The sequence below is a fragment of the Odocoileus virginianus genome, chromosome 20 (genome assembly GCF_023699985.2).
Source record: "Odocoileus virginianus isolate 20LAN1187 ecotype Illinois chromosome 20, Ovbor_1.2, whole genome shotgun sequence".
NCBI classification, from domain to species: domain Eukaryota; kingdom Metazoa; phylum Chordata; class Mammalia; order Artiodactyla; family Cervidae; genus Odocoileus; species Odocoileus virginianus.
In genome coordinates this window covers 2,913,039-2,939,708 of record NC_069693.1, presented here as the reverse complement: position 1 = coordinate 2,939,708, position 26,670 = coordinate 2,913,039, and the positions used below count along the sequence as shown (strand labels likewise).

The window sequence follows — 26,670 nt, the reverse complement described above, 5'->3', positions numbered from 1 at the left end:
AGGTTTTATTTTATAGGTGAGGATAAGAATCCCGGGAAATGGAGAAGGTGTTGTTTTTGTGTTGTTGTTTTTCACTCATTTCTCTGATGTGCTGTAGTATTACACAAAAATCAATGTTTATTCAATGGGTTGTATCATTTTTCACATTGGATTTTCTTTACATGGTTCAGTTTAGACGCTCAGTCATGTCCAACTCTTTGTGACCCTATGGACTGCAGCACGCCAGGCCTCCCTGTCCATCACCAACTCCCGGAGCTTGCTCAAACTCATATCCATTGAGTTAGTGATGCCATCCAACCATCTCATCCTCTGTTGTGCCCTTTTCCTCCTGCCTTCAATCTTTCCCAGCTTCAAAATCTTTTCCAGTGAGTCAGTTCTCTGTATCAGGTGGTCAAAGTATTGGAGTTTCAGCTTCAGCATCAGTCTTTCCAATGAATATTCAGGATTGATTCCTTTAGGATGGACTGGTTTGATCTCCTTGCAGTCCGAGGGACTCTCAAGAATCTTCTTTAGCACCACACTTCAAAAGCATCAGTTCTTCGGTGCTCAGCTTTCTTTATAGTCCAAATCTCACATCCATACCTGACTACCGGACAAGCCATAGCTTTGACTGGATGAACTTTTGTCGGCAAAGTTATGTCTCTGCTTTTTAATGTGCTGTCTAGGTTGGTCGTGGTTGACCATCAGTAAATGAGATGGATGAGACAGATGAAGTCATGATGGAGGGAAGAGAAGCTTCCCTTTCCATGTTTTTCACTTAAACATTTAGTCTTCATCACCGAAACACAGAATATTGAGACTTCGTTTTACATTTTATCCCAGTCGCTGTTTTCTGTGTTGCTTTGTCATATTATGTTTTTCTGGGAAAATGTGGCACTTTTAATATTCCATTGTAGAACTTAGTAGTCTTAATGTATAATTATTTGTATTTATTGCTGTACCCATTACATATGAGTTTCCAACTTTTCTTATATCCTCCTTAGAATTATTATGACTGTTTCAAATAATATGTCAGAATTGAAATGCTCCAACCAAAGGACACAGGCAGGCTGATTAGATAAACAGAGCCATATACCTGCTATTTACAAAACACTTTCCATCTAGAGACACACATAGACTGAAAGTGATGGAATGGAAAAGGTTATTCCACACAAATCAAAACAAAATCAGAGAAATACTTATTCAGACAAAATTGACTTGAAAATAAAGATTGTTACAAAAGACAGTAGCACTACATATTGACTGAAGGATCAATCCACGAAGATGTAACAATTGTAAATATATATGCACCCAACATAGGAGCACGTCAATACAGAAGGCAGATCCAGTGTGTGTGTGACACACAAGCCCCTCTCAGTCCAGATGAGCCCGTGTCAGGAGCTCACTGGCCCCCTGGGACTGGTACTTCCACATTGGACGGCTCAGAGCTGGATGCTTTCACCAGCTCAGCCACAAGTCTGGGGATGAGTTGTGGGTTTCAAATATCAAAACCTGAAGTGTTAGTGATTCTCTTTGTATCTTCATTACCTAGTTGAGGAATGGTACATAGTAGGTCCAAACTGTCTCTATGTGTGTGTATTGTGCAATGTCCCCATAGTGAATAATCATTCAATATATTAAAACCTTTATGCACATTGTCCCAGACAGAGGCCATGAATGTACAACTTTATAGGAGCAGTAGGACTTCCCTGGTGGTCCAATGGTTAAGAATCCGCTTGCCAGTGCAGGGGACATGGGTTCCATCTCTGGTCTGGGAGGATTCCACATGCCACAAAGCAGCTAAGCTTGTGCCCCACAACTACTGAGCCACTGTGCCCTAGATCCCGAGCTCCAGTAAGAGAAGTCACAGCGAGAAGCCCAGGCACTGCAACTAGAGAGTAGCCCCCGCTCTCCACTATCAGAGGAAGGCTGTGCACCGCCCCAGAAGCCTCCTGCAGCCAAAATAAACACATTTTAAACAGAAACGGTAGATGTTCTATCTACCAGGGTTATCTTGGAAACCCCTTGTTTATGAAAGGGCGTGTCTGCTGCCTTCATGCACCAGTTCTCCATAGAAGGCGCCTGATGGGGAGGGTGTATGGTGTCCCTTCTGCTCCATGGCCCCCAGGAGAAACACCAGGCTGACTGCCCACCTAATGGATCAGGTTTCAAACATCCAATTATCAAGTTAAACTTCCAACTAGCAATTGATCATCCATGGATCAATTTAGAGAATTCTAACATTTTCTGCCTAATATAATTTTAATAAATTCTTTTCCCCAACCCCTGTCTGCATGTCCCGGAGTGCATCTTGCCAGGGCTAATGGACTGTAATGCAAGGGCAGGCTGGAGATCCAATGACAGACTCAAAAGAGGTGGTCTGTGGGTGACATGGAGCAAATGACAGAGTCCTTGCAGTCATGCAGACACAAAGCAGACCTGAGGATTCTGAGGAGGGAACTCCTGGCTTCAAAGGGAGAATTTTCCAGATTAAACAGACCTGAGGTCATAAATAGAAAGGGTCTTGGAACTTAAACGCAGGAGAAAGACCAGCCTCCAGATCACATCCTGATGATCAGTGAGAACACACTTTGGAAAAGTCTGGAAAAGTAAGACCATGAAGGAAAATGCCCAACAGGAAACAGTGAAGGGGGCCCTGGTGCTCTGTGAGTGTCCCTCCCCGTTATGACTTTCACTCTAAACTTGGGTTCTCCCACAGGGAACACAGAAAACTCTCCCTGCCCTCTGCTCAGCTGCCCTTGTGGACCTTCTCAGTAATTGCCAGGAGTCGTCACAGGTCCCAGGCGGGGGTGAGGGTGAGGAGCACTGGGGGTAGGATTTGCTCCTCCCTGGAGACGCCCCAGACTCTCCAGGCAGACAGTGTCACCTCCGCTCCAGATGACATGATAACGGCTCCTCTGTGGGGAGATCGGGCCCAGGGACCCCGTCCCTATAACTGGGGCCCGTCCTGACTGACACTCCCTGCACAGAGCGTGGAGCCAAGTGCAGGCAGGTGAGTGCGCCCTTGTGTTCGGTCTCAGGGCAGGAAACGGGAGAGCAGGCTCTCCAGCAGGAGAGGCGCCCAGAGCTGTGCTGTCAGCACCTTGGGCAGGACAGGTGCTCCCCGGCCTCGTCCTGAGCTGCCCCGTCCATGCCCTGGCTGGATGGGTGGACAGTGGGAATGTGCTGGGGTGGGTATCTGAGTGGGAGCAGAGCCGTGAGTTCACAGCAAATCCTGTGTCCTGGGGCCCCTGACACTGAGGGGAAGAGGGAGGGGTGACTGCGGAATCTGTGCCAAGTCCTGTGTGACCAGAGCCACTGAGACCTTCAACCATGTTTAAAGGAAGTCTGTTGATATTCTCAGACCTAATAGATTAGGGTTGGTATGAATATATGCGGACATATTTTTGTGCTGAGTTCATTAGAGCTAAAAAACCCTATAGCATGAAATAAACCCTGATGACACAGACCCACACGTGCCCACACAGAAATACACAGAATTGCACTGCTTAGTAATGACAGACACATTTTTCCTATTTTCAGTCCCTCTTCAGTTGGATGAAGGTTTTCACTAATTTCGGCAAAGATACTCTCTCCATTCTGTGTGGGTTTTGTGTTGCGTGTGATCCACATATTTTTCTCAAGAATATGGAAAAAATCCCAACTGTCCTTCCTTAACCTGAGGCATTATGGAAAGGGAAAAAAATTTGCAGTGAGATGAAATTCAGGTAATTTTCAAGTCTGCCAAGAGATGTGAGTGATGGAAAATAACCAGTGTACACTTTTTTTTTTTTACTTAGAAATTAGAATATGACTGGCTTTTGTAGCTTAACAAAAGTGGGTGATACTTTTTTTTTTAATAACACCTCAAGCAGACCTGTTTTAACAGGTGAATACAGAGAAGGACCCCAGGCGGCAGTCCTGGCTAAGACTGAGAACTCCCATCGAGGTGAGCTCTGAGAAGAGGCTGAATGATTCTGCACTGGACGCGGCCTGCTCCGCTCTCCCCAGTTCCCTGTGTCCCTCTGTGCAGGGCCGAGCTCCCAACTCCTATGTCCATGGCCCTGGGCACATGACGCACTGTCTTAGCAGGGCTTTCTTGTTCTCTTAGGAGGCCTGCATAGACCAGCCCCGATTTCTGTGCTGACCTGGGGTGAAGTGACTTACATTCTCCTCTGAAGGTTCAGCATCGCATTAGCTCCTGCTGCTTCCACTGGCTTTTGTGTGCTTAGTCACAGCACATACGAAGTCCAGAAAGTTTGATCATTTGCTCATTCCTGCCATGTCTGAATCTAAAGTTTGCTCTGTGTCTCCAAATTCTTCTCTGCCTTATAGTATGCCTAGGAGTTTTTTCTTGATATCTGGACATGATGTTCTGGGGAAAAGGAACTGTTAACCTTCAGTGATGTGGTGGTGAGGTGAGGGGAGAGGGGAGATTCTACATCCTACGATGAAGTCCCAGTCTCTCCGTGAGCCTGTGCTTCTGGACTGTGAACCTCACCAGCGTTTCTCTGCTTTTTTTCTCCTCAGTCAATTGGGCAGGATGGCTAGTGTGGGCTGGATGCTGGGTATTTCCCTTCCCAGGTCACTCAGGCTCTGAGAAGACCCCAGTTAACAAACTCTTGTTAACAAACCTCTCCTAAAGGCAGATTAAGAAGAACCTCATGCTCTGAATATATTTCAAAATGGTTCTTCCCCTTCAAACCCCCACTGCAAGCACAAAGAGATTTTTCCACTGATTTTTTTTCCACTGATTTTTTCTTCAAAGAAATATCACAAAACTCAGAACTGTGGGGATCTCCCTATGACTTGGTCTTCCTTGAGTTTCTAATTACCAGACTTCTCCACATGGGGCCTCCAGCAACCCATGGAGCCTACATAAATCCATCATAAATCCATTATAGTGCAGGGTTTTCTGCCCTGGGTTCGAGGTGTTTCCCTCATGAACCTGTGCTCCAAGAACCTCGATCCCCTCTATTCACTGTCCATCTCTCCAATCTTGGAAGCAGAGATTTCCCCTCTGTTCTCACCTGTCTTAGGAATCCAAGAATTTACAGAGTATTCTGTGTTTTAATTATTGTTAGGACAGATTGTTGACTTCCATGAGGGAGCAGAAGCCAAAACTGCATGACTGATGTTTTGTTGTTCTTTTGTATCTCTGATGAGCTGTGAGTTCTCAAACGTGAACAACTGGTTCAATGACAACTGTATTAAATTTAGTCAGACTCTCCTATAATCTCAGTAATACTGTTTTATTTTTCAAAGTTAATATGTTAGTATAATAGAATGATCATACATTCTAAAGGGGGAGAGTATATCACTGTCTTTCTCTCATGTCACCTGTAATACATATATTCAGGACATATTATTTAATACCAATTATTGGTCAACCAGGGCTTCCCAGGTGGTGCTATTTGGTAAAAAAAAAAAAAAAAAAAAAACACAAAAAACCCGCCTGCAATGCAGGAGACATAAGAGACTCAAGTTCGATCTCTGGGTCGGGAAGATCCCCTGGGGAGGGCATGGCAACCCACTCCCAGTATTTTTCATGCAGAATCCCATGGACAGAGGAGCCCAGTCGACTACAGTCCACGGGGTCACTAAGAGTTGGATGCAGCTGAAACTTGGTGTGCACAGACGCGTGCATTGGTCAGTCATGTTATTGATCAAGAGAGACATGGTTCTCAAGTTCCTGGACCTCACAGGCTAGTGGAGCATCAGCTTATACAAATGAACAGAAATAAATACAAAATAGTAAGTGGGAAATTGTAACTGACACCATGCATATGTTCTCTAGGTTGAGACCCTCCTGTGGAGCATGACAATGTCTCCCTTCTCAGGAGACAGAAAATGCAAGAATCCTTTTCCACTTTGATTGTGTAAGAAAACTGATATCATCACCAGCTCAGCCCCCTTTCCACTCCAGGACACTCTGACATCCTCTCCATGTCTGTTCACAGAGATGCCCTGAGAAACCCAGGGGAGGTGGTTCTGAAAATGATCTCTCTGTTACAGATGGTGGTTGGGGCTCTGGGTAATGTCACCCTTTTCTTCCACAGCATCTGTCCCATCTTGCTTGACCGCAAGATGAGACCAACAGAAGTGATTATCACCCACATGGTTGTGGCCAACCTTTTGATTATTTTCTCTCCTGGGATTCCCCACATAATGGCTGCTTTTGTTTTGAGGAAGCCCCTGTCCGGCCTTGGGTGTAAGTTTGTGTATTACATCCAAAGGGTGGCTCGCGGCACCACCCTATGCTCCACCTGCATCCTGAGCACCTATCAGTCCTTCACCCTCACCCCCAGGACAGCGGAGTGGATGATGCTCAGAGGAAGGGCCCCCAAGGTCATTGGTCCTTCCTGCTGCACCTGCTGGATGCTCAGTTTCCTAATGAATATCTATGTTCCTGTGACAGTCACTGGTCCACAGGACACAAACAACTACACTGATAACCATGGCAAGTGGTTCTGCTCATCCTCAGCTCCAAAAGCACGCTTTCTGTACTTGTGGTCCGTCTCTGATGCCGTGTTTATTGGCCTCATGGTCTGGTCCAGTGGCTCCATGGTGCTTCTCCTGCTCAGACACCGTCAGAGGGTGCAGTACATCCACACCCCCACTGGGCACCACAGATGCCCCCCGGAGACCAGAGCCGCCCGCACCATCCTGATGCTGGTGGTCACCTTTGTCACCTTCTACCTGCTGGATTGCATTTTTGCTTTTCATATTGCTGCATTTTTAGGTCTTCATATATCGTTGCTTCATACCGCTAACATTTTGGCTTCATGTTTCCCCACTTTTTGCCCCATACTGCTGCTCCTGAGGGGTCCTAAAACTTACAGGTCCTGCCCTTGGGTTTTTAGGCATCATGGCTGAAATAGTAAGTATGAAGAAGTTTAAATATTAGCTACAAGTTCTCTATTTTATAACTATCTACTGAGCACTATTTATTTTGAAGTATAATTAGCACATACCATTACAGAAGTTTCGGTTGTACAACAGGATAATACAGTATTTGTGTGTTGTAGTTCAGTCGCTAAGTTGTATCTGACTCTTTGCAACCCTATGGACTGCTATGGAAGCATGTCAGGCTTCCCTGTCCTCCACTATCTCCCAGAGTTTGCTCAAATTCATGTCCATTGAATCGGTGATGGCATCCAACCATCTCATCCTCTGCCACCTTCTTCTCCTTTTGCCTTCAATATTTCCCAGCATCAAGGTCTTTCTCAGTGAGTCGGCTCTTCACATCAAGTGCCCAAAGTATTGGAGCTTCAGTTTGAGCATCAGTCCTTCCAGTGAATGTTCAGGGTTGATTTCCTTTAGGATTGACAGTTTTGATTTCCTCACAGTTCAAGGGAGGAGACTCTCAAGAGGCTTCTCCAACACCACAATTCAAAAGCATTAATTCTTCGGTGCTCAGCCTTTTGTATGCTCCAACTCTCACATCCGTACATGACTACTGGAAAAGCCATAGCTTTGACTATACAGTCCTTTGCTAGCAAAGTGATGTCTTTGCTTTTTAATATGCTGATCACGTTTGTCATAGCTTTTCTTCCCAGAAGAAAGCATCTGCTAATACCATGGCTGCAGCCACCATCTGCAGTGATTTTGGAGCCCAAGAAAGCAAAACCTGCTGCTGCTTCTACTTTTCCTCCTTCTAGTTGCCCTGAAGCGATGGGACTGGATGCCATGATCTTCATTTTCTGAATGTTGAGTTTTAAGCCAGCTTTTTCACTCTCTTCTTTCACCCTCATCGAGAGGCTTTTTAGTTCCTCTTCACTTTCTGCCATTAGAGTGGTATCATCTGCATATCTGAGACTGCTGATATTTCTCCCAGCAGTCTTGATACCAGCTTGTGACTCATCCAGCCCATCATTTCACATGATGTTCTCTGCATATAAGTTAAATAAGCAGGGTGATAATATACAGCCTTGACATACTTCTTTCCCAGTTTTGAACCAGGCTATTGTTCCATGTAAGGTTCTAACTGTTAAACCTTGACCTCCATACAGGTTTCTCAGGAGGCAGGTAAGGCGGTTTGGTATTCTCATCCCTTTAAGAATTTTCCAGTTTGTTGTGATATAGTGTAGTCAATAAAGCAGAAGCATATGTTTTTCTGGAATTCCCTTGCTTTTTCTGTGATCCAGCGGACGTTGGCAATTTAATCTCTGGTTCCTCTGCCTTTTCTAAACCCTGCTTGTATATCTGGAAATTCTCGGTTCACATACTGCTGAAGCCTGACTTGAAGGATTTTGAATATAACCTTACCAGTGTGGGAAATGAGCGCAGTTGTCCAGTAGTGTGAGCATTCTTTGGCATTGCCCTTCTTTGGGTATTTGTATAGAATGCAAAACATCACAAGTCTAGTTAATATCATATCTGCATATAGTTACAAAGGTTCGTCTTGTGGTGACAGCTTTTAAGATTGCTGTCTTAGCGACGTTCAGATATGCAATAGAGTATTGTTGTCACATCTTGTATACCACCTCTCCATAATTATATTACTTATAAAGCAAAGTTTGTACCTTTTTTCTATTTACTAATTCTTTCCTTTCTTTTTAAAATTTTGAGCATGTGTGCAGGATCTAGTCCCTGACCAGGAATAAAGCTTGTGCCCTGAGCAATGAGAGCACCAGGTCCCAGCCAGCGGGCAGCCAGCGGACTCCCTGTGCCTTCTGACATGTGTGCTCAATGCCGGACTTCTACATAAAATCCCATCAGCTTAGAAGTCAAATCAACGCTGGCAGTGCCTTGAGAGACCTGAAAGTCACACCATGAAATAACAGCTCAAAGACCATTCACAGAAACGTTGAGGAAATAAATCAGTTACCCTCTCGGACAGTGTAATTCTCTGAAAGAACTGTCCTTTAGTTGGTATCATTTGAAGTGTGTCCACACACTTTATTTCCATATTAGTTTGACTGACACCTGATGTACATTGATAGGCACTTATTCCAATATTGGTCCCAATAAATATCAGTCCTGAGTGGTGGGGAGATTTTATTTCATGATGATGCTATGAAACTGGAAAATGGAGGAGATTTTCTACACTCGTTTGTGTCTTTGTTTCACTTATATTTCTTTAATATGTTGTAATGCCACACATAATTATCAATATTGTACAATGGATCATTTTACCTTTGAACCTGGACTTTCTTTCTATATTTGACCCTCAGTAAATATCACTGGTTTGATGGATGGAGTAACAGGAAGGAATAGTAGAAGGTGTCCACTCCTCTTTGTCACATAAATGTTTAGTTTTCATCACTGTTGTGCAGAATCTTTGGGCTTTGTCTTATGCTAATCACTATTTTCTGAGTTCTTTTCTCTAATACTGTCTTTTAGGGAAATGTGGCATATTTATTATTGCATTTTTAAAATAGGTAGTCTTAATGTGTAACTCTTTGTATAGAATGCTCTAGTCATTACATATAGGTTCACGAATTCTTATAATCTGGTTAGAACTACTATGGTCATTTCAAAGAATGTGTAAGACTTGAAATGCTCCGACCATAATGGATAAAGAAACATACCATACACATGCTGTACAAAGCACTCACTTTCGATCTAAAGACACACAGACTGAAAGTGACAGGATGGAAAGAGATATTCCTCACAAAGGAAAACCAAGAGAAAGTCAGAGTAGCAATACTTATTAAGACAAAATAGACTTTAAAATAAGGTTGTTATAAGAGACTAGGAAGGACACTGCATAATGACCCAAGGATCAGTCCAAGAAGATGAAACAGCTGTAAATACATATGCACCCAACATAGAAGCACCTCAGCACAGAAGGCAGATCCAGTGTGTGTGTGACACCTGAGCCCCTCTCAGTCCGGATGAGCCCATGTCAGCAGCTCAGTGGCCCCCTGGGACTGGGGTGTCCACCCTGGATGGCTCAGATCTGGACGCTTCCACCAGCTCAGCCAGAAGTCTGCTGATGAGTCTTGGGTTTCAAACATCAGGATCCAGGGTATTGGTAATTCTTTTTGTATCTTCATTACCTAGCCGAGGAATGGCACATAGTAGGTCCAAGCTATCTCTACGTGTTTGTGTCAAGCAACATCCCCATGGTGAGTAGTGATTCAGCATGCTAGAATGACTATCAAGCACACTGTCCCAGACAGGGGCCGTGAAAGTGCAACTGTATAGAAGCGGTAGATGTTCTGTCTGCCTGGCTGATCCTGGAAAACCCATGTTTATGAAACGTGGACGTGTCTGCTGCCTTCATGCACCAGTTCTCCACAGGAGCCTGATGCAGAGTGTGCGTGGTGCTCCTTCTCTGTGCTCCCTCGGAAGAATGATCCCAGGCCTGCTGCGCACCTAATGGAGCAGGTTTCAAGGATCCAGACGCCAGTTCAAACTTCCGACTCCCAACTGATCATTACAGTGATCAATTCAAATAATTCTAAAGTCTCTCTAATATTGTCCTAATAAATTCATCTTGCTAAGCCCTGTGTGCAATGTCTAGGAATGCATGTTACCAGGCTCATGGACTAGAACACAGGGACAGGCTGGAGATCCAATGACAGACTCGAGGAGAGTGGTCTGTGGGCGACTCGAAACAGATGACAGAGTCCTTGCAGAGCCATGTGGACACAAGGGAGACCTGAGGATTCTGAGGAGGGAACCCTGGCTTCAAGGGGGCATTTTCATATTAAGTGTACCCGAGACCATAAATAGAAAGGGCTGTGGAACTCAAACAGAGGAGAAAGCCCAGCCTCCAGATCACATGTTGATGATCAGTGAGAACACACTTTGGAACAGTCTGGAAAAGTGAGACCATGAAGGAAAATGCCCAGCAGGAAACAGTGAAGGGGGCCCTGGTGCTCTGTGAGTGTCCCTCCCCGTTATGACTTTCACTCTACACTTGGGCTCTCCCACAGGGAACACAGAAAACTCTCCCTGCCCTCTGCTCAGCTGCCCTTGTGGACCTTCTCAGTAATTGCCAGGAGTCGTCACAGGTCCCAGGCGTGGGTGAGGGTGAGGAGCACTGGGGGTAGGATCTGCTCCTCCCTGGAGACGCCCCAGACTCTCCGTGCAGACAGTGTCACCTCCGCTCCAGATGACATGATAACGGCTCCTCTGTGGGGAGATCGGGCCCAGGGACCCCGTCCCTATAACTGGGGCCCATCCTGACTGACACTTCCCTGCACAGAGCGTGGAGCCAAGTGCAGGCAGGTGAGTGCGCCCTTGTGTTCAGTCTCAGGGCAGGAAACGGGAGAGCAGGCTCTCCAGCAGGAGAGGAGTTTGAAGCTGAGACTGCAGGATACAGGCTGACTCTGCCTCACTCTGAGCGTCCACACCCAGGGTTGCAAACAGTTGGACACGACTGAAGCTTGGCACGCATGCAGGCAGCGTTGTTTCTCAAACCAGCGCAGCTCAGCACAGGCAACAGGGCCAAAGGTCAGAGCAAAAGGAAGAGATCCAATACGAGGTTAGGTCTCTTCTGTTATGACTGGGGCCACAGTGAAACGTAGCTTTCTAGGAAGGCCATGGAAGTTGCAGGTAATCATAATTCAAAGCAGAAATCAGAATCCATACACCTTGTATTTCCTCCTCCTGTTGCTGGAGATGCTGTGGAATAGCAGCAGCTGATGCTCACGGGATGTTTAGTGTCCAGACACTGTGGGCAGAGACTCTATTAGTCAACAAGGTGAGCTGTACTTGTTCCCGTACGACTCTCAACATATTGAAAGAGAAACTGTTGGTTGCTCAGTCGCGTCCGACTCTTTGCAACCCCGTGGACTGTAGCCCACCGGGCTTCTCTGTCCGTGGGATTCTCCAGGCAGAAGAGTGGGTTGCTATTCCCTCCTCCAGGGGATCTTCCCGACCCAGGGACTGACCACGAGTCTCCTGCATTGCAGGCAGATTCTTTACCATCGGAGCCACCAGGGGAGCCCAGAGAGAGAAGGGTGGAGTAAAAACAAGCAAAGAAAAAAACAAACATAGATTTATGGTGGTTTTTTTTTTTTTTTTAGTAAATGACATTTTATTATTCAAATTCTCTGGTGTCAGTGTACAACAGGAAAATCACTTCCTCCTCAGAGAGTGACTTTCATTTCAGCAGCAGCATCAGTGGGAGGTAGGTATAGGAACAGTGGAATGTTAAAGAAAGTTCATCTTCTTTCCAATGGAGCAAGAATTTCAGCTTCTTTCCCAAGGTAACATCTGTATTTATGTCAATGATCTTACCCAGTTTTGCTTCTTCTAGTATCTTCTCATTCAAGTTTTCTTTGTTTATTATGTATTTTTTTAATTGGAGGCTAATTACTTTACAACATTGTAGTGGTTTTTGCTATACATTGACATGAAGCAGCCGTAGGTGTACATGTGTCCCCCATCCTGAACCCCTCTCCCACCTTCCTCCCCATCTCATCTTGAGACTGAGATAGCAAATCAGAAACTGTCATTGAGGATTATCATCAGGTGACTGTGAGCAAGTGAAACCAAGTGGGCTGGAGTCTGAAGAAGCAAGACAGTTGAAGTAGTGGGAAGAAGGGAATTCCAGGAAAAAGGAAGGATGTGAATTGTTGTGATAAAAGGAAAAAAATTTTTTTTAAGGGAAGTAAATTCAGCTGAACTCAGAACAAGAAACACTAGTAAGGAAATGCCTTCTGAGCCTGACCTTGAATGTTATAATCATCCCTCACATTCCTACCGGGTGGAGAGTTTATCTTTTCAAAAAACCAGCTATCTTTTCAAAAAACCAGCTCTCTTCTTTGCTGATCTTTTATTTCTCTGGTCTGTATTTCATTTACTTCTGCTCTGATTTTTGTTAATTCTTTCCTTCTGGTGGCATTGGGCTTAGTATTTTTTTTTCTTTTAGTTCCTGGATGTATAAAGTTAGATTGTTCCTTAAAATCTTTCTGTTGGGACTTGCCTGGCAGTCCAGTGGTTAAGACTTCCAATGCAGGGGATACAGGATCCATCCCTGGTCCTGGAGCTAAGGCATCACACATGCCTTGAGGTCAAAAAACCAAAACATAAAAACAGAAACAATTGTAACTAATTCAATAAAGACTTTAAAAATGGTCCACATCAAAAAAAAATCTTAACAAAAAAGACTAGTTATCATATTCGTTTCCAAGTTTAGCAGGATTCTTATTTTTACAAAAACAAAAACTAATGAAGATGTAAAGCAATCTGTCTGTGCATTGGGTCTAACAACCAAAGTATTTTATTAGCTTTCTGGTGACATAATTGACAAGCAAAAATTGTACTTATTGAAGGTGTACACCTGGATGTTTTGACTGAAGTGTTTATGTTTACATACGGCCTGAGGCAGGCTGGAGACTGCTTTGGAAAAATCTCCCCACAGATCTCTCCACTCTCCAGCAAGTCAAGACCTGCAAAATTATTAATGATTAAAATTCTTTGCAAACTAAGGTTATTTTCCATACCAGATAGATTATCTGAGGGACTTTCAGCAGCCTGTATAGTCAGAGTGCTACCAATTTTATGATGGGTGTTTTGTATACTATCACATCAATGTATAATTTAGATTTCTCCACAGCTGAAACTATATTCTCTGAAAGCTTTAATAAGTTCTGTAAACCTGTAATATGTATATTTTTTGCCTTTCTGTTTAATTTTCTTCAGGCATGATAATGGTAGGGAGGATGAAAATGAATTATAAATATCATGCAGGCACAGACTCAACGGACATGAGTTTGAGCAAACTCTGGGAGACAGTGAAGGATAGGGAAGCCTGGCGTGCTGCAGTCCATGGGGTCAAGAGAGTCAGACGTGACTAAGCGACTGAAGAACAACAGTGTATTTTTGTTCTTGTCTCCTTTCACTTGTTTACCAACTACACATTTATTAAATTTAATTTATTATTATGTGTCAGTCACATATATATTTTTTTTTACCAACATAGGCATGGCTTCTAAACTCATGGATTTACATCTGTGTAGGGAGTCAGAATATAAAAGTAAACAGAAAGAAATACAAAGTAATAATGATAAAATGTGAAATAGGTGTCACTGGTGTACTTCTGCAGGTTAAGTCCCTGCTGTGGAGTATGACAGTGTCCCTCTTTTCAGAACAGAAGGTCCAGGACCGGCGTACAAGGTCACATAAGACTCTCTGTGTCTGCACGAGCGAATCCTGCTCTTCACGCCAGACGGCTCTGGAACCCTCTCCACGTGTGCTCGGAAGGGTGTGAGCAAGCAGAAGTGCTAGTTTCTCGGCCATGTCCAACTCTGTGCGACCCCATGGACTGTAGCCCGCCAGGCTCCTCTGTCCATGGGATTCTCCAGGCAAGGATACTGGAGTGGGTTGCCATTCCCCTCTCCAGGGGATCTTCCCAACTCAGGGATTGAACCTGTGTGTCCTGCATTGCAGGCGGACTCTTTACTGTCTGAGCCACCAGAGAAAGCCACATTCAGAAAGATGCTCCCCCCCACCCCCGCCAGAAAGAATCAGGGGAAACGTTCCTGAAAGCCCTACTTCTGCTCCAGGTTGGGACCAGGGCTCTGGCCAACGTCATCCTCTTCTTCTGTAATGTCTCCCGTCTTGCTTGGACACAGACAGAGACCCCCGCAGACGGCTGTCACCCACTTGGCCATGGCCAACTCCTTGGTTCTCTCTGCTGGGGTTCCACACACAATGGCTGCTTTTGTTTTGAGGAAGCCCCTGTCCGGCCTTGGGTGTAAGTTTGTGTATTACGTCCAGAGGGTGGCTCGCGGCACCACCCTGTGCTCCACCTGCGTCCTGAGCACCTATCAGTCCTTCACTCTCACCCCCAGCAGAGCGGAGTGGGTGATGCTCAGAGGAAGGGCCCCCAGGGTCACTGGTCCTTCCTGTTGGGTCTGCTGGGTGCTCAGTCTCTTAATGAATTTCTGGATTCCCGTGAGCATCTCTGGTCCACAGGATGAGCACAACTATACTGATGCCCAAGGCAAGTGGTTCTGCTCATCCCCAGCTTCTAAAGCAGGCTTTGTCTACTTGTGGTCCACCTCTGATGCCGTGTTTATTACCCTCATGGTCTGGTCCAGTGGCTCCATGGTGCTTCTCCTGCTCAGACACAACCAGAGGGTTCAGTATATCCACACCCCCACTGGGCACCGCAGATGCCCCCCAGAGACCAGAGCCACCCGCACCGTCCTGATGCTGGTGGTCACCTTCATCATCTTACACCTGCTGAATTCTGTTTTCACTTTGTATACCAGGGCCCATGATGATTTTCACCTGTGGTTGATGCAAGTCTCAGATGTCTTGGCCTCATGTTTTCCCACGGTTTCCCCTTCCTGCTGCTCCTGAGGGGTCCTAGAACCCCCAGGTTCTGCTCCTGAATCTTGGCAAATAGTTGGGGAAACAACGGAAACAGTGACAGACTTATTTTGGGGGGCTCCAAAATCACTGCAGATGGTGACTGCAGCCATGAAATTATAACACGCTTGCTCCTTGGAAGAAAAGCTCTGACCAATCTAGACAGCATATTAAAAAGCAGAGACATTACTTGGCGAACAAAGGTCCATCTAGTCAAAGCTATGGTTTGTCCAGTAGTCGTATATGGATGTGAGAGTTGGACCATAAAGAAAGCTGAATGCTGAAGAACTGATGCTTTTGAACTGTAGTTTTGAAGGAGACTCTTGAAAGGCCCTTGGACTGCAAGGAGATCCAACCAGTCCATCCTAAAGGAAATCAGGCCTGAATATTCATTGGAAGGACTGATGCTGAAGCTGAAACTCCAATACTTTGGCCACCTGATGCAAAGAACTGACTCATTGGAAAAGAGCCTGATGCTGGGGAAGATTGAAGGCAGGAGGAGAAAGGGATGACAGAGGATGAGATGGTTGGATGGCATCACCGACTCGGTGGAGATGAGTTTGCACAAACTCCAGGAGATAGTGAAGGATGATATAGTAAAGGGAAGCCTGGCATGCTGCAGTCCATGGGGTCACAGAGTTGGACACGACTGAACAAGAACAGCAATCAATGAATATGTAGGGATCAATGAAAGAAGAAACCACCAGCTGGACAGAAGATATATTTGTCTTCATCAGTAAACCTCCAAATGGGTATTTCCCTATTGATACTCTACTCATCCCAAGAAATCCGGCTTGAAACATCCAAGTCTAGCAGCACCGATGTTCAGTCAATCACTGTGTCCATTAAGCAGATCACTTTCCTGCTCCTCGACTTCTCCTTCCTTCCAACCCACTGCTCTCAGGACACAGAGCTTCTGTTTCACGGTTCAAGAGAGCCTGAAGTTTATTTGTTTTTACTTTTTTTTTTCCATTTATTTTTATTAGTTGGAGGCTAATTACTTTACATCATTGCAGTGGTTTTTGTCATACATTGAAATGAATTAGCCATGGATTTACATGTATTCCCCATCCCAGTCCCCCCTCCCAGAGCCTGAAGTTTAAATCAAGCTTCGAGTAGACTATGGCATGGGACCAGATTTTGAGTCTGTAGTAAAGGGTCATGCAAATCCCTTTGATCCCATCACTTCTTTTCCCGAATCACCACTCCTTCTCCAGGTAGGTAAACCTGCTTTTGATTCCCCAAGTCCAGAAATAACAGGTCCCAACCCTCCCAAACTTCAGACAGTACTACGAAGCTACAGTAATCAAAACAGCGTGGCCCTGGCACAAAAGCAGAATATGGATCAATGGAACAGAATAGAGCCCAGAAATAAACCCATACACCTAGGTCAGTTAATCTTCAACAAAGGAGGCAAAAATATACAGTGGAGAAAATACAGGTGCTTCAGCAAGTGGTGTTGGGAAAGCTAGACAGCCACATATAAATCGATGAAGTTAGAACATTCTCTCACACAATACTCAATAATAAACTCAAAATGGCTTAAAGACTTATAGAGATAAGACACCATAAATGCTTGGAAGAGAACATAGACAAAATGCTAACAACATAAAACGTACCAATGGTCTTTTAGGTCAGTCTCCCAAGACGACAGAAATAAGAGCAGAAACAAATGGGACTGCATCAGACTAACAAGCTTTTGCACAGGAAAGAAAACCATAAACAAAAATACAAGCTACAGAGTGGGAGAAAATATTTGCAAATGACAGGACTGAGAAGGACTTGATTTCTAAAGTATACAATTAGCTCATACAATTCAGTAACAAAACACCCAATCAAAAAGTGGCAGAAGAGCTTTCTCCAAAAGAAGACACCAAGATGGCCGATAAGCACATGAAAAGATGCTCATCATCACTAATAATTAGAGAAATGCAAATCAAAACTACAATGAAGTACCACCACACATTTACCAGAATGACCACCACTAAAAAGTCTACAATAATGCTGGAGAGGGTGTGGAAAAAAGGGAACCCTCCTACACTGTTGGTGGGAATGCAAATTGGCCCAGCTATTATGGAAACCAGTATGGAGGTTGTTAAAAAACTAGAGTTCCCATATGATCCAGCAATCCAACTCCTGGGCAAACGTCCACACAAAACTACACTCGGAAAAGATACATGCATCCCTATATTCACTGCAGCACTGTTTACAATAGCCAAGACATGGAAGCAACCTTAATGTCCATCAACAGATGAATGGATGAAGATACGATTACACACACACACACACACACACACACACACACACACTCGGAATACTACTTGGTCATGAAAAAGAATGAAATAATGTCATTTGCAGTGACATGAATGGATGCAGAGCTCATCACATTAAGAGAAGAAAGTCAGATGCAGAAAGATAAATATGACAACACTTACATGTGGAATCTAAAATATGACACAAAGGAACTTACCTGTGAAATAGAAACAGGCTCACAGAGAACAGACTTGTGTCTGCCAAAGGGTGGGGCTATGGGGGAGGGATGGACTAGGAGTTTGGGATTACCAGGTGCAAACTACTATATATACAGTTGATAAACCACAAGGTCCTACTGAATAGCAGAAGGAAATATATTCAGTATTCTGTGATAAACCATGATGGAAAAGAATATGAGAAAGAATGTATATATACATATAGCTGAGTCACTAGGGTGTACAATGGAAATGAACACAACATTGTAAATCAACTATAATAAAATAAATTTTTAAAAACTACTTATTTATCTGGCAGTGCTGGGTCTTAGTTGCAGCTCATGGGACCTTCAATCTTGGTTGTGATCTAGTTCCCTGACCAGGGTTCAACCCAGGCCCCCTGCACTGGGAACTCAGAGTCTGAGCCACTGGGACACCAGGAAGTCCCTAAAATAAAATTTTAAATAAACAGAAACATATCCCCATTCTAATTACTATTAACCCAAAGTGATCTAGACCTTTGGTTTTTTTTTAAAGCATGTTCCTTGACACTTCCCAGGTGGCACCAGTGGTGAAGACCCCGCCTGCCAAGGCAGGAGATGTTGGAGATATGGGTTCAATCCCTGGGTTGGGGAGATCCCCTGGAGGAGGGCCCGGCCATCCACTCCAGCATTCTTGCCTGGAGAATTTCGTGGGCAGAGCAGCCTGGTGGGCTACAGCCCACAGGACTGCAGAGTTGGACACGCCGGAAGCCCTCGGCGCACAACCTGGACGCCACTTTCTCACTCAGGTCGTCTATTCTCCCCAGTGTGTCTGTCACGGGTTTCATCTGCAAACAACAGGTAGATGGAGGTGCAGAAGGCAGAAAATGTTAAGGACTGAGTTTCTTTTAATAGTGAGGGCACATGGACAAAGGGTCATGGGATTCAACTTACCACAAGATCCCACTGGATCTTGTAAGACATGTTGGTTCTTAAAAGAGTAGAGTTGGATCACTAAAGCTCAATTATTTGACTCACGTTCTCTGTGGTCTGTTACAAATCACATTCAGTACACTTGTGTTGAAATCGGTAAAATAGGGATGTCCTACCTACAGGGTTTTGTGGATTCAGACACATTATGAAGGTCAGACAGCATCACCGACTCCATGGATATGAGTTTGAGCAAACTTTGGGAGACAGTGAAGGACAGGGAAGCCTGGTGTGCTGCAGTCCATGGGGTTGCAAAGAGTTGGACTTGATTTAGCAACTGAAAAAACAACAAAAAAATGAAGGTGTTTTATAAATCATTAAAATCAAAATAAAATCTCCAACTGTGCCCTGAGACCACTGGTAGCACTTGCTTATTGAAAAGGATAAGAAAGAATCTTGGGTGTTAGGGAAAGGGAGAGAAAATGACCATTTTGTAAGTTCCTACTGTTCATATACTTGTCATGCATGACACCATCGATGTCACATCATATCCTGTGTGGGATCCACGTTCAATATTTTCGTTGGAATTGGTGGATTATGCTTTAGATGTAAACACAGCCTGGGATATTTCACAACAAGAAACAAAGGCCGAAACTGGGTCTATTTGCATGTTAAGAATCAGTCTACCCCACGTCCCCCAGGAATGTGGATGGGCATGTACACACGGCTGTATTTAAAATGCATAACCAATAAGGACCTACCGCAGAGCACAGGGATCTCTGCGCAGTGTTATGTAGCAGTCTGGATGGGGGGGGTGGGCGGCGGAGTTTGGGGGAGAGTGGATACATGTGTATTATGGCTGTCCCCCTGAAATTATCACAACACTGTTAATCAGCTATAGTCCAATACAAAATAAAATGTTAAAAAACAAATAAATACAATTTGTAAAACAAAAAAGAATCAGTCGAGGAGTCCATCAGGCTAATTTCATCACAGTATTATAATTGTGGAATTATAACTACATCTATCCCACCTCTCAATCCATGAGAAATGAAGTTTTTTATTTCAAGACTTTTTTTTTATATCCTTTGCTTTATTTAATCCTCTTAATGGCCCCAAGAATTTAAATTATTACACCAATGAGGGGAAAAAAATAACTTACAGGCAAGCCAATGTAGGATCCTGGGCCAAATACAGACTTGGGTTAGGATTCTGGAGACTGGGCATTTGACACGCTGCCTGTCACAGACGGAAGGGGCATTCTGGAGGCACTGGCTCATTCGTCCCCATGAACGGAAGTTCCTGAGCAACACGCGCGTCCGGGAGGCTGTTCTCCCAGGACGGGCCATGGTGAGCCTGTGGGGTCTCCTCCCTGGGTCACCACCACCATCTCTCTTCAGGGTCGTTAAAGTCCCACTGAGGCTTGACTCTCAAAAAGCACCCCTTCTCGCGTAGTTTCTCCAAGTCGGCACTCACTGCAGAGCACAAGTCTTTTCCGAGCCTGCAAACATAGAGACAGAAGGAGAAGAGGTGGAGACAGAATGAGATGCTAAGATGGGTGTCCCAAAGAGAAGCCAACTTTTACCATCCCATGGATCTCTCTCTACCTCCAGCGTCACGCAGAGAGATTCCAAGGCACTAGAGCTCCTTTCCATGGAAACGCCCAGGCACAAAGCAGAGAGACGCGAAATCCCCAGGAAGGACGATGAAACAAACATAAGACAGTATTCCAGTGAAAAGCACAACCACTAAGGACATACACAGCATAGAAAACTATACTCAAAATTTTGTAATAACCCACAAGGGAAAAGAATGTGAATAGATATAATAGACACAGTATGCATAACTGAATCACTTTGCTTTACACCTGAAACCAGCACAATTATAAATCAGCCATACTTCCATTTTTAAAAATGTATGACTCAGCATCTGCAGAGATGTGGATGGGCGTAGAGACCGTCAAACAGAGTGAAGTCAGTCAGGAAAACATACCATACATTAATGCAAATATGTGGAATCCGAAAAATACTGGTGTATACAATCTTATTTACAAAGCAGAAGTAGAGACAGACATTTAGAACAAACAGACACGCAAAGGGGGGATGGTGGAGTGGGAAGAATTGGGAGATTGGAACTGACACATATATATTATTGATGTTAAGTATAAAATAGGTAACTAATGAGAACCTACTGTGCATCACAGGGAACTCTCCTCAATACTCTGGCGACCTCAATCGGAAGGACATCCAAAACAGAGCGGATGTAGGGAACAGACGGCTGATACACTTTGCTGCGAAGGAGAACCTAACAACATGGTAAAGCAACTATCCTCCAACAAAATGTTTCACGTACACCTTAGTTATCAAGTTGACACTACGAAATCCTCAACGGACAGAGTTTGACCAACTTCTCAAAGTGGGCAAGGTTCCCTGGTATTGAAGAGGATTCCTGCTAAAACGTACTTAGTGTAAGGTCTTTCTCAAAAAAAAAAAAAAAAATAAGTAAAACCACAGTTTATCTTTCTGACCTCATCTCCAGGATATTGAACAAGGTGGGAAGTGTTCTAATTAAATGCTCTTCTTTCAAACGAACTTACGGTTGCCAGTGGCGAGAAAATAGAGAGTTTGGGATGGACATGTTCGCACGGCTGTATTTAAAATGGATAACAAGGACCTCCTGTAGATGCAGGGAACTGCTCCGTGTCACGCAGCAGGCTGGATGGGTGGGGAGTTTGGGGGAGAGTGGGTATACATATATGGATGGCTGAGTCCCTTCACTGCTCATCTGAATCTATCACAACATTGTCCATCGGCTATATTCCAATAGAGAATTAAAAGTTTAAAAAATCAAACGCTCTTCTTTCAATGCCCCCAAGGGTCACACAGAGCTCGGTCCAACCTCGGGGCTCTGCACACGTTCCTCTGACTTCCAGGGAGCACACGCCTCCCTCAGCTGCAGTCACTGTCTGTCTTCCCTGCCTGACACACGGTTCGTACCCCCAGCCTCGCTGGGACCCCCACAGACATGCCTTCCCTCACCACCCTGATCTCCACCACAACCCGAAGCTTCCCTCCCAGCATTCATGGCAGGTAACCCTGCTTTCTCTGATTTGTTTTTTCCCAAAGACAAACACACACCACGATGAGAAGGCCCAGAACCGTGTGTCACACCAACTGCCATGCCCTCGTGTTCGGCCAAGGTCAGCACTGGGGAGGAAGTCGCTGAGTGAACGTCTGAGTGAGACACAGTCGGCGCCAGGATCAGAAAAGTAGGGGACTCACTCCCCAAAACACCCAAGTGCGTAGGCCTGCGCCATCCAGGCGGGACCACCAGCCACACATGGCTGGTTAATTCAGCCTAAAGCCTAAAAAGTCAGCTTGTCCATCACAGGAACCACATTTCAAGTGTCCAGTACCTGTGCATGGCCAGCGGCTCCCTGCTGGACAATGTGGATACAGACCACCACGCATGACCCCAGAAGCTCTGCCGGCCAGAACCGCCCTGGGAGACCGGACGCCCTGGGAAACCAGACGCCCTGGGAAACTGGATGCCCTGGGAAACCGGACGCCCTGGGAAACCAAACGCCCTGGGAAACTGGATGCCCTGGGAGACCGGACGCCCTGGGAAACCGGACGCCCTGGGAAACCGGACGCCCTGGGAAACCAGACGCCCTGGGAAACCGGACGCCCTGGGAAACCGGACGCCCTGGGAAACTGAACTGTAGGCTCGCATTAGGACCTCGTCCCATTCATCTCCATCCCAACAGCCACCTCCCCGTGTAGGAGTCGGAGGATTACCCGAGTTTCCGCAGATTGCACGTCGACTTTCTCAAGGCCGTCCACAGCCTGCTGACTCCGTCCAGCCCCAGGTCGTTTCCTAAAAGGTTCAGGTTCTCCAGGTTTTTACTGCTTCCAAGAACAGAGGACAGAGGCCGGCAGCAAGCAGCCATCAAACTGCATTTCTCCAGCCTAGGGGTGGTGGGACAGAAGTGTGAAAGATGGTCCTCCAAGATGGAGGAGTTACAGACAAAAGGGATTCAGGATTTAGGAGGAAACATGCTACTGAAGGGCTTCCCAGGCGGCTCAGTGGTAAAGAATCCGCCTGCCAGTAAGGGAGACACAGGTTCGATCCCTGGGTCCGGAAGATCCCCTGGAGAAGAGAACGGCAACCCTCTCGAGTACTCTTGCCCGGGAAATCCCATGGACAGAGGAGCCTGGTGGGCCACAGTCCACGGGGTTGCGAAGAGCTGGACACGACTGAAGACATGCACACAGCACACGTGCTGCTGAAACAGACTTGCTAACGCATACCAGACACTTTCCAAGGGTTGACACGTAACGTCTAATCCATACACCAATCCTGCAAAAGGCAGGAGGTATCTTAAACCCCACCTGACAGGTGAGGAAACTGAAGCTTAGCCTGCCCGAATATGAAAGAAATAATTTCAGTATAAAGTGGAAGTGTTCATTTATAAGGCCCTTAAAAGGACAAAAGTAACATGACAACATTACACTTTTTCCATCTTATTTCTAAATTTCAAATACAAAAATCTGAAAATACCAGCTAGCTACTAGGCATAAAAGGCAAAAGTGACGGAGGAGACGGCACACAAAGGCATAGATAGCAGACGTTACACAGATAATAGATACACAGATACCTAGATGATAGAGATTACAGATAGAGAGATGGGAGAGGGGAGAGAGAGACTGCAGAATAAATCTTCCAGGCAGAATGTAAACCACCACTGAGTCTTGCTCAAAGGGTAATTGTAATTCTTTGTAACCCTTTTGCACCTTTTCTGTAAATTCAATGTTTTACCAGAAGGAAAGGTAACCCCCAAAAAAGGAAAGAAAAAGCAGTGACTCACCCAAGCGTCTGCAACACACAGCTCGGGCTCTTCAGGACGCCGCACAGCTCCTTCACCCCGCCGTCCTGAATGGCGTTGTTCCCGACGTCCAGGACCTTCAGGCGCCCATTGCACTTGAGGGCTTGAGCAAGCTCCCGGCAGCCCGCCACCGTGAGAGAACAGTGTGACAAGCTGCAAGAGGAAAAAAGAAAGTACAAATGAGGGAAAAGCAACCCTCGAACCCTTCCTCTCTGCATGTTCCAGCCCACCTTCTAAGGAAGAAAGCGATTCCAACACCAGGCTTCTACCGAGCCCTGGAAAGAGGAGGGTGCTGGTTAGGAGGTCTGAACGCCTGGGCGCCCCACGTACTCGTGATCGGAAGAAAGGAGAAGGAACAGCCATGCAGCCCTCTCCCCGCCACCCTCAGGCCACCAACGGGCTCGTCTGTGTTCAGGACTTCTCTCTGTAACACTGACCCCCAGAGTACCCAGACTCTTTTTTTTTTTTTTTTTTTTTGCTATCAAAGAATATTGCATCCTACAGGTTGGAATCCTACAGTCCTGGGTGTTTACTGGAAGCACTGATGTTGAGGCTGAAACTCCAGTACTTTGGCCACCTGATGTGAAGAGCTGACTCATTGGAAAAGACCCTGATGCTGGGAAAGATTGAAGGCAGATGGAGAAGGGGACGACAGGGGATGAGATGGTTGGATGGCATCACCGACTCGATGGACATGGGTTTGGCTGAACTCCGGGAGTGGTGATGGACAGGGATGCCTGGTGAGCTGCGATTCATGGGGTCGCAAAGAGTCAGACACGGCTGAGCTACTAAACAACAACCAATACCCACCAGCACATTCCCACCTGCAACAAAACCAAGAGCCCTCTGGGGACTGGCTACCGGGCCTGGGCCTCAGACCCCAGCTGACCTCAGGCCGAGTCACACGACCCTCCTCTCGGCCTCTGACCGCAAGGAAGTGACGGAACTCACTTCAGGCTCTGCAGAGCGCAGTCCGCGTGGCCGAGGGCTGCGCACAGAAGCTTCGCTCCCTCATCTCCCAGGTTGTTCCTCCTCAGGTTCAGGTGCGTCAGGCTCCGGCTCCGGAGGAGGGCGTCCGACAGGTGCCTACAGCTGGGCGCGCCGAGCCGGCAGCACCAGAGCCTGTGTGACCAGAAGCGCAGAGACGGGCGCTCAGGACTGCAGCTCGGGCGAGGCCCGTCCGGGACACGCCCGGGCCCTGCCCCTGCGACCCTCTCTCAGCCCAGACTGACGCGTCGAGCGCACCAAGGGCGTGCCCGTCACTCATGGCTGGGCTCAAAAACATAAACGCATCTTTGGTCTTGCTTTCTTGAGCTTTATACAAATGTGTTAAGTCACTTCAGTCATGTCCGACTTCTGCAACCCTGTGGACTGTAGCCCGCCAGGCTCCTCTGTCCATGGGGACTCTCCAGGCAAGAAGACTGGAGTGCGTTGCCATGCCCTCCTCCAGGCGATCTTCTAACCCAGGGATCAAACCCATGGCTCTTTCGTCTCCTGCACTGGCAGGCAGGTTCTTCACCACTGAGTCACCCGGAAAGCCCAGTGACACAGAGAGACCTGGGATAGAGCCGCCGGGCCGCCCCCACGGAGGGTCCCCCCCAGGACACGGAGCCAGGGGGGACTCACTCCAGTCTCTGCAGGACGCACTCGGGCCGAGTCAGAGAGCCGCATAGCAGCCGCGTGCCCTCGTCTCCGAGCGGGTTCAGTCCCAGGCACAGTCGAGTCAGGCGGGGGGTGCTGGTGAGAAGCGAGGCCAGGTCCTCACAGGCGGCCGCTGACAGGTTCCCCTTCTCCAGCCTGCAGGGGGGGTGACGCCGGGTGAGCCCCCTCCACGCCCGGCTCCCTTTCTCCTCCCCTACTCTCCATCCTGGGGCCCAAGACCGTGCAAAGATCAAGTCAGATAAAGAGAAAGCACCAAGGAGGAGAGTGAGGTGGCGAAGGTACGACTTCTCTACCGCATGACGTTCCTCACATGTGAAAGCTGAAAAACGGCACAGACGATCTTACAGAACAGGAGGAGGCTCACAAACCCGTTTAAATCTTAACTGTGTCGAATTGGTTCATCATGCTTTTCAGGTCTGCTATATTCTTTACTTAACTGTACATTCACTCTAATTCCTGAGAGTTTGAAATTGAAATTCCAACTAAAAATCTTCATTTATCTCCTTTAACAATTATAATACATAATGGAACTATATGTAACTTTGTTCTGTGTTTTCCAAACCTGTTTATCATATTTTCATAATTTAAATAATAAAAAAGATAAAATATGTATCAAAAAACTTTTTAAATTTAAAAGGAAACTCTTGGACTCAGAGAATGAACTTACTGGGCGGGGAGGATGGGGGAAGGGATGTCAGGGAGCTTGGGATGGACATGGACACATGGCTGTGTTTAACATGGAGAACCAACAGGACCTGCTTGACAGCACAGGGAATGTGGCTCCGGTGGCAGCCTGGATCCGAGGGGCGTTTGGGGGAGAGTGGACACATCCATACATTTGGCTGAGTCTCCTTCCTGTTCACTTCAAACTAACACAACATTGTCTGGGAATCAGCTATACCCCAATACAAAATAAAACGTTTTTTAAAAAAATAAGATCTCTCCATCTCAGTCCTGCTGACCTCTGGGCCAGATGGTTGTTGACTGGGGGGCCCCTCCAAGGCTCTCTGGGGCTTCCCACGGGGCTCAGTGGTGAACAATCCGCCTGCCAATGCAGGAGACCCGGGTTCAATCCCTGGCTCAGGAAGAGCCCCTGGAAGAGGAAATGGCCAGCCCACCCCAGTATTCCCGCCTGGAGAGTCCCGCGGACAGAGGTCTCAAAGAGTGACCAAGGGCTGGACACTGAGCACGCATGCTCCAGGCTCTGGAGGGTCTTGATCACAGCTGGTCTTGACCCCCTAGATGCCAAAAGCAGACTTCCCTGCCCACAGGTGAAAACAAGCAGGTGTCCAGACACTGCCTCACGTCCCGGGCCGGGCAAAACCGCCCCTGGGTGGAAACCAGCCTGTTTACAGGAGGTCGGCAGGAGCCGGAGGAGGTTAGACAAAAGAGACAAAAGCAGCTGAGGGTCAAGACGGCCAAGACCAGCCGAGAGGGACGTTGGCTGAGACCTGCCCAAGGGGAGGGAAGGGGAGGCTGAGACGGAGCC

The 26,670-nt window shown here is 46.4% G+C and overlaps 2 protein-coding genes and 1 pseudogene across 4 annotated transcripts in view; 2 read left to right on the top strand and 1 right to left on the bottom strand.

Annotated features, from left to right (window-relative positions):
* The first annotated feature begins 5,455 nt into the window (after nt 1-5,455).
* Nucleotides 5,456-8,928, top strand: LOC139030013 (vomeronasal type-1 receptor 4-like). The gene has a single exon (XM_070451873.1). The coding sequence runs from the start codon at nt 5,926-5,928 to the stop codon at nt 6,853-6,855; it is 930 nt and encodes a 309-aa protein (XP_070307974.1). The 5' UTR covers nt 5,456-5,925; the 3' UTR covers nt 6,856-8,928.
* Nucleotides 8,929-10,763: 1,835 nt separating this feature from the next.
* Nucleotides 10,764-15,401, top strand: LOC110138469 (vomeronasal type-1 receptor 4-like; annotated as a pseudogene).
* The window catches only part of NLRP13 (NLR family pyrin domain containing 13), a 26,246-nt gene continuing 14,287 nt past the window's right edge, over nt 14,712-26,670 (bottom strand). For 2 of the 3 annotated variants that reach the window (XM_070450265.1, XM_070450266.1), the window contains 5 exons: nt 25,146-25,316; nt 24,471-24,641; nt 23,502-23,672; nt 22,432-22,602; nt 19,617-20,135 (listed from right to left, as the gene is read on the bottom strand). In XM_070450265.1, coding sequence (XP_070306366.1) covers nt 20,012-20,135; nt 22,432-22,602; nt 23,502-23,672; nt 24,471-24,641; nt 25,146-25,316 — 808 coding nt within the window. In that variant the 3' untranslated portion in view covers nt 19,617-20,011. Of the gene's footprint in view, nt 18,972-19,616; nt 20,136-22,431; nt 22,603-23,501; nt 23,673-24,470; nt 24,642-25,145; nt 25,317-26,670 lie in introns of those variants that run through there. The other variant, XR_011481982.1, reaches the window with a different exon arrangement.

What these genes read in the sequence shown, in the direction of transcription:
- LOC139030013 (XM_070451873.1), top strand. Translation starts at nt 5,926, where the DNA reads ATGTCTGTTCACAGAGATGCCCTGAGAAACCCAGGGGAGGTGGTTCTG.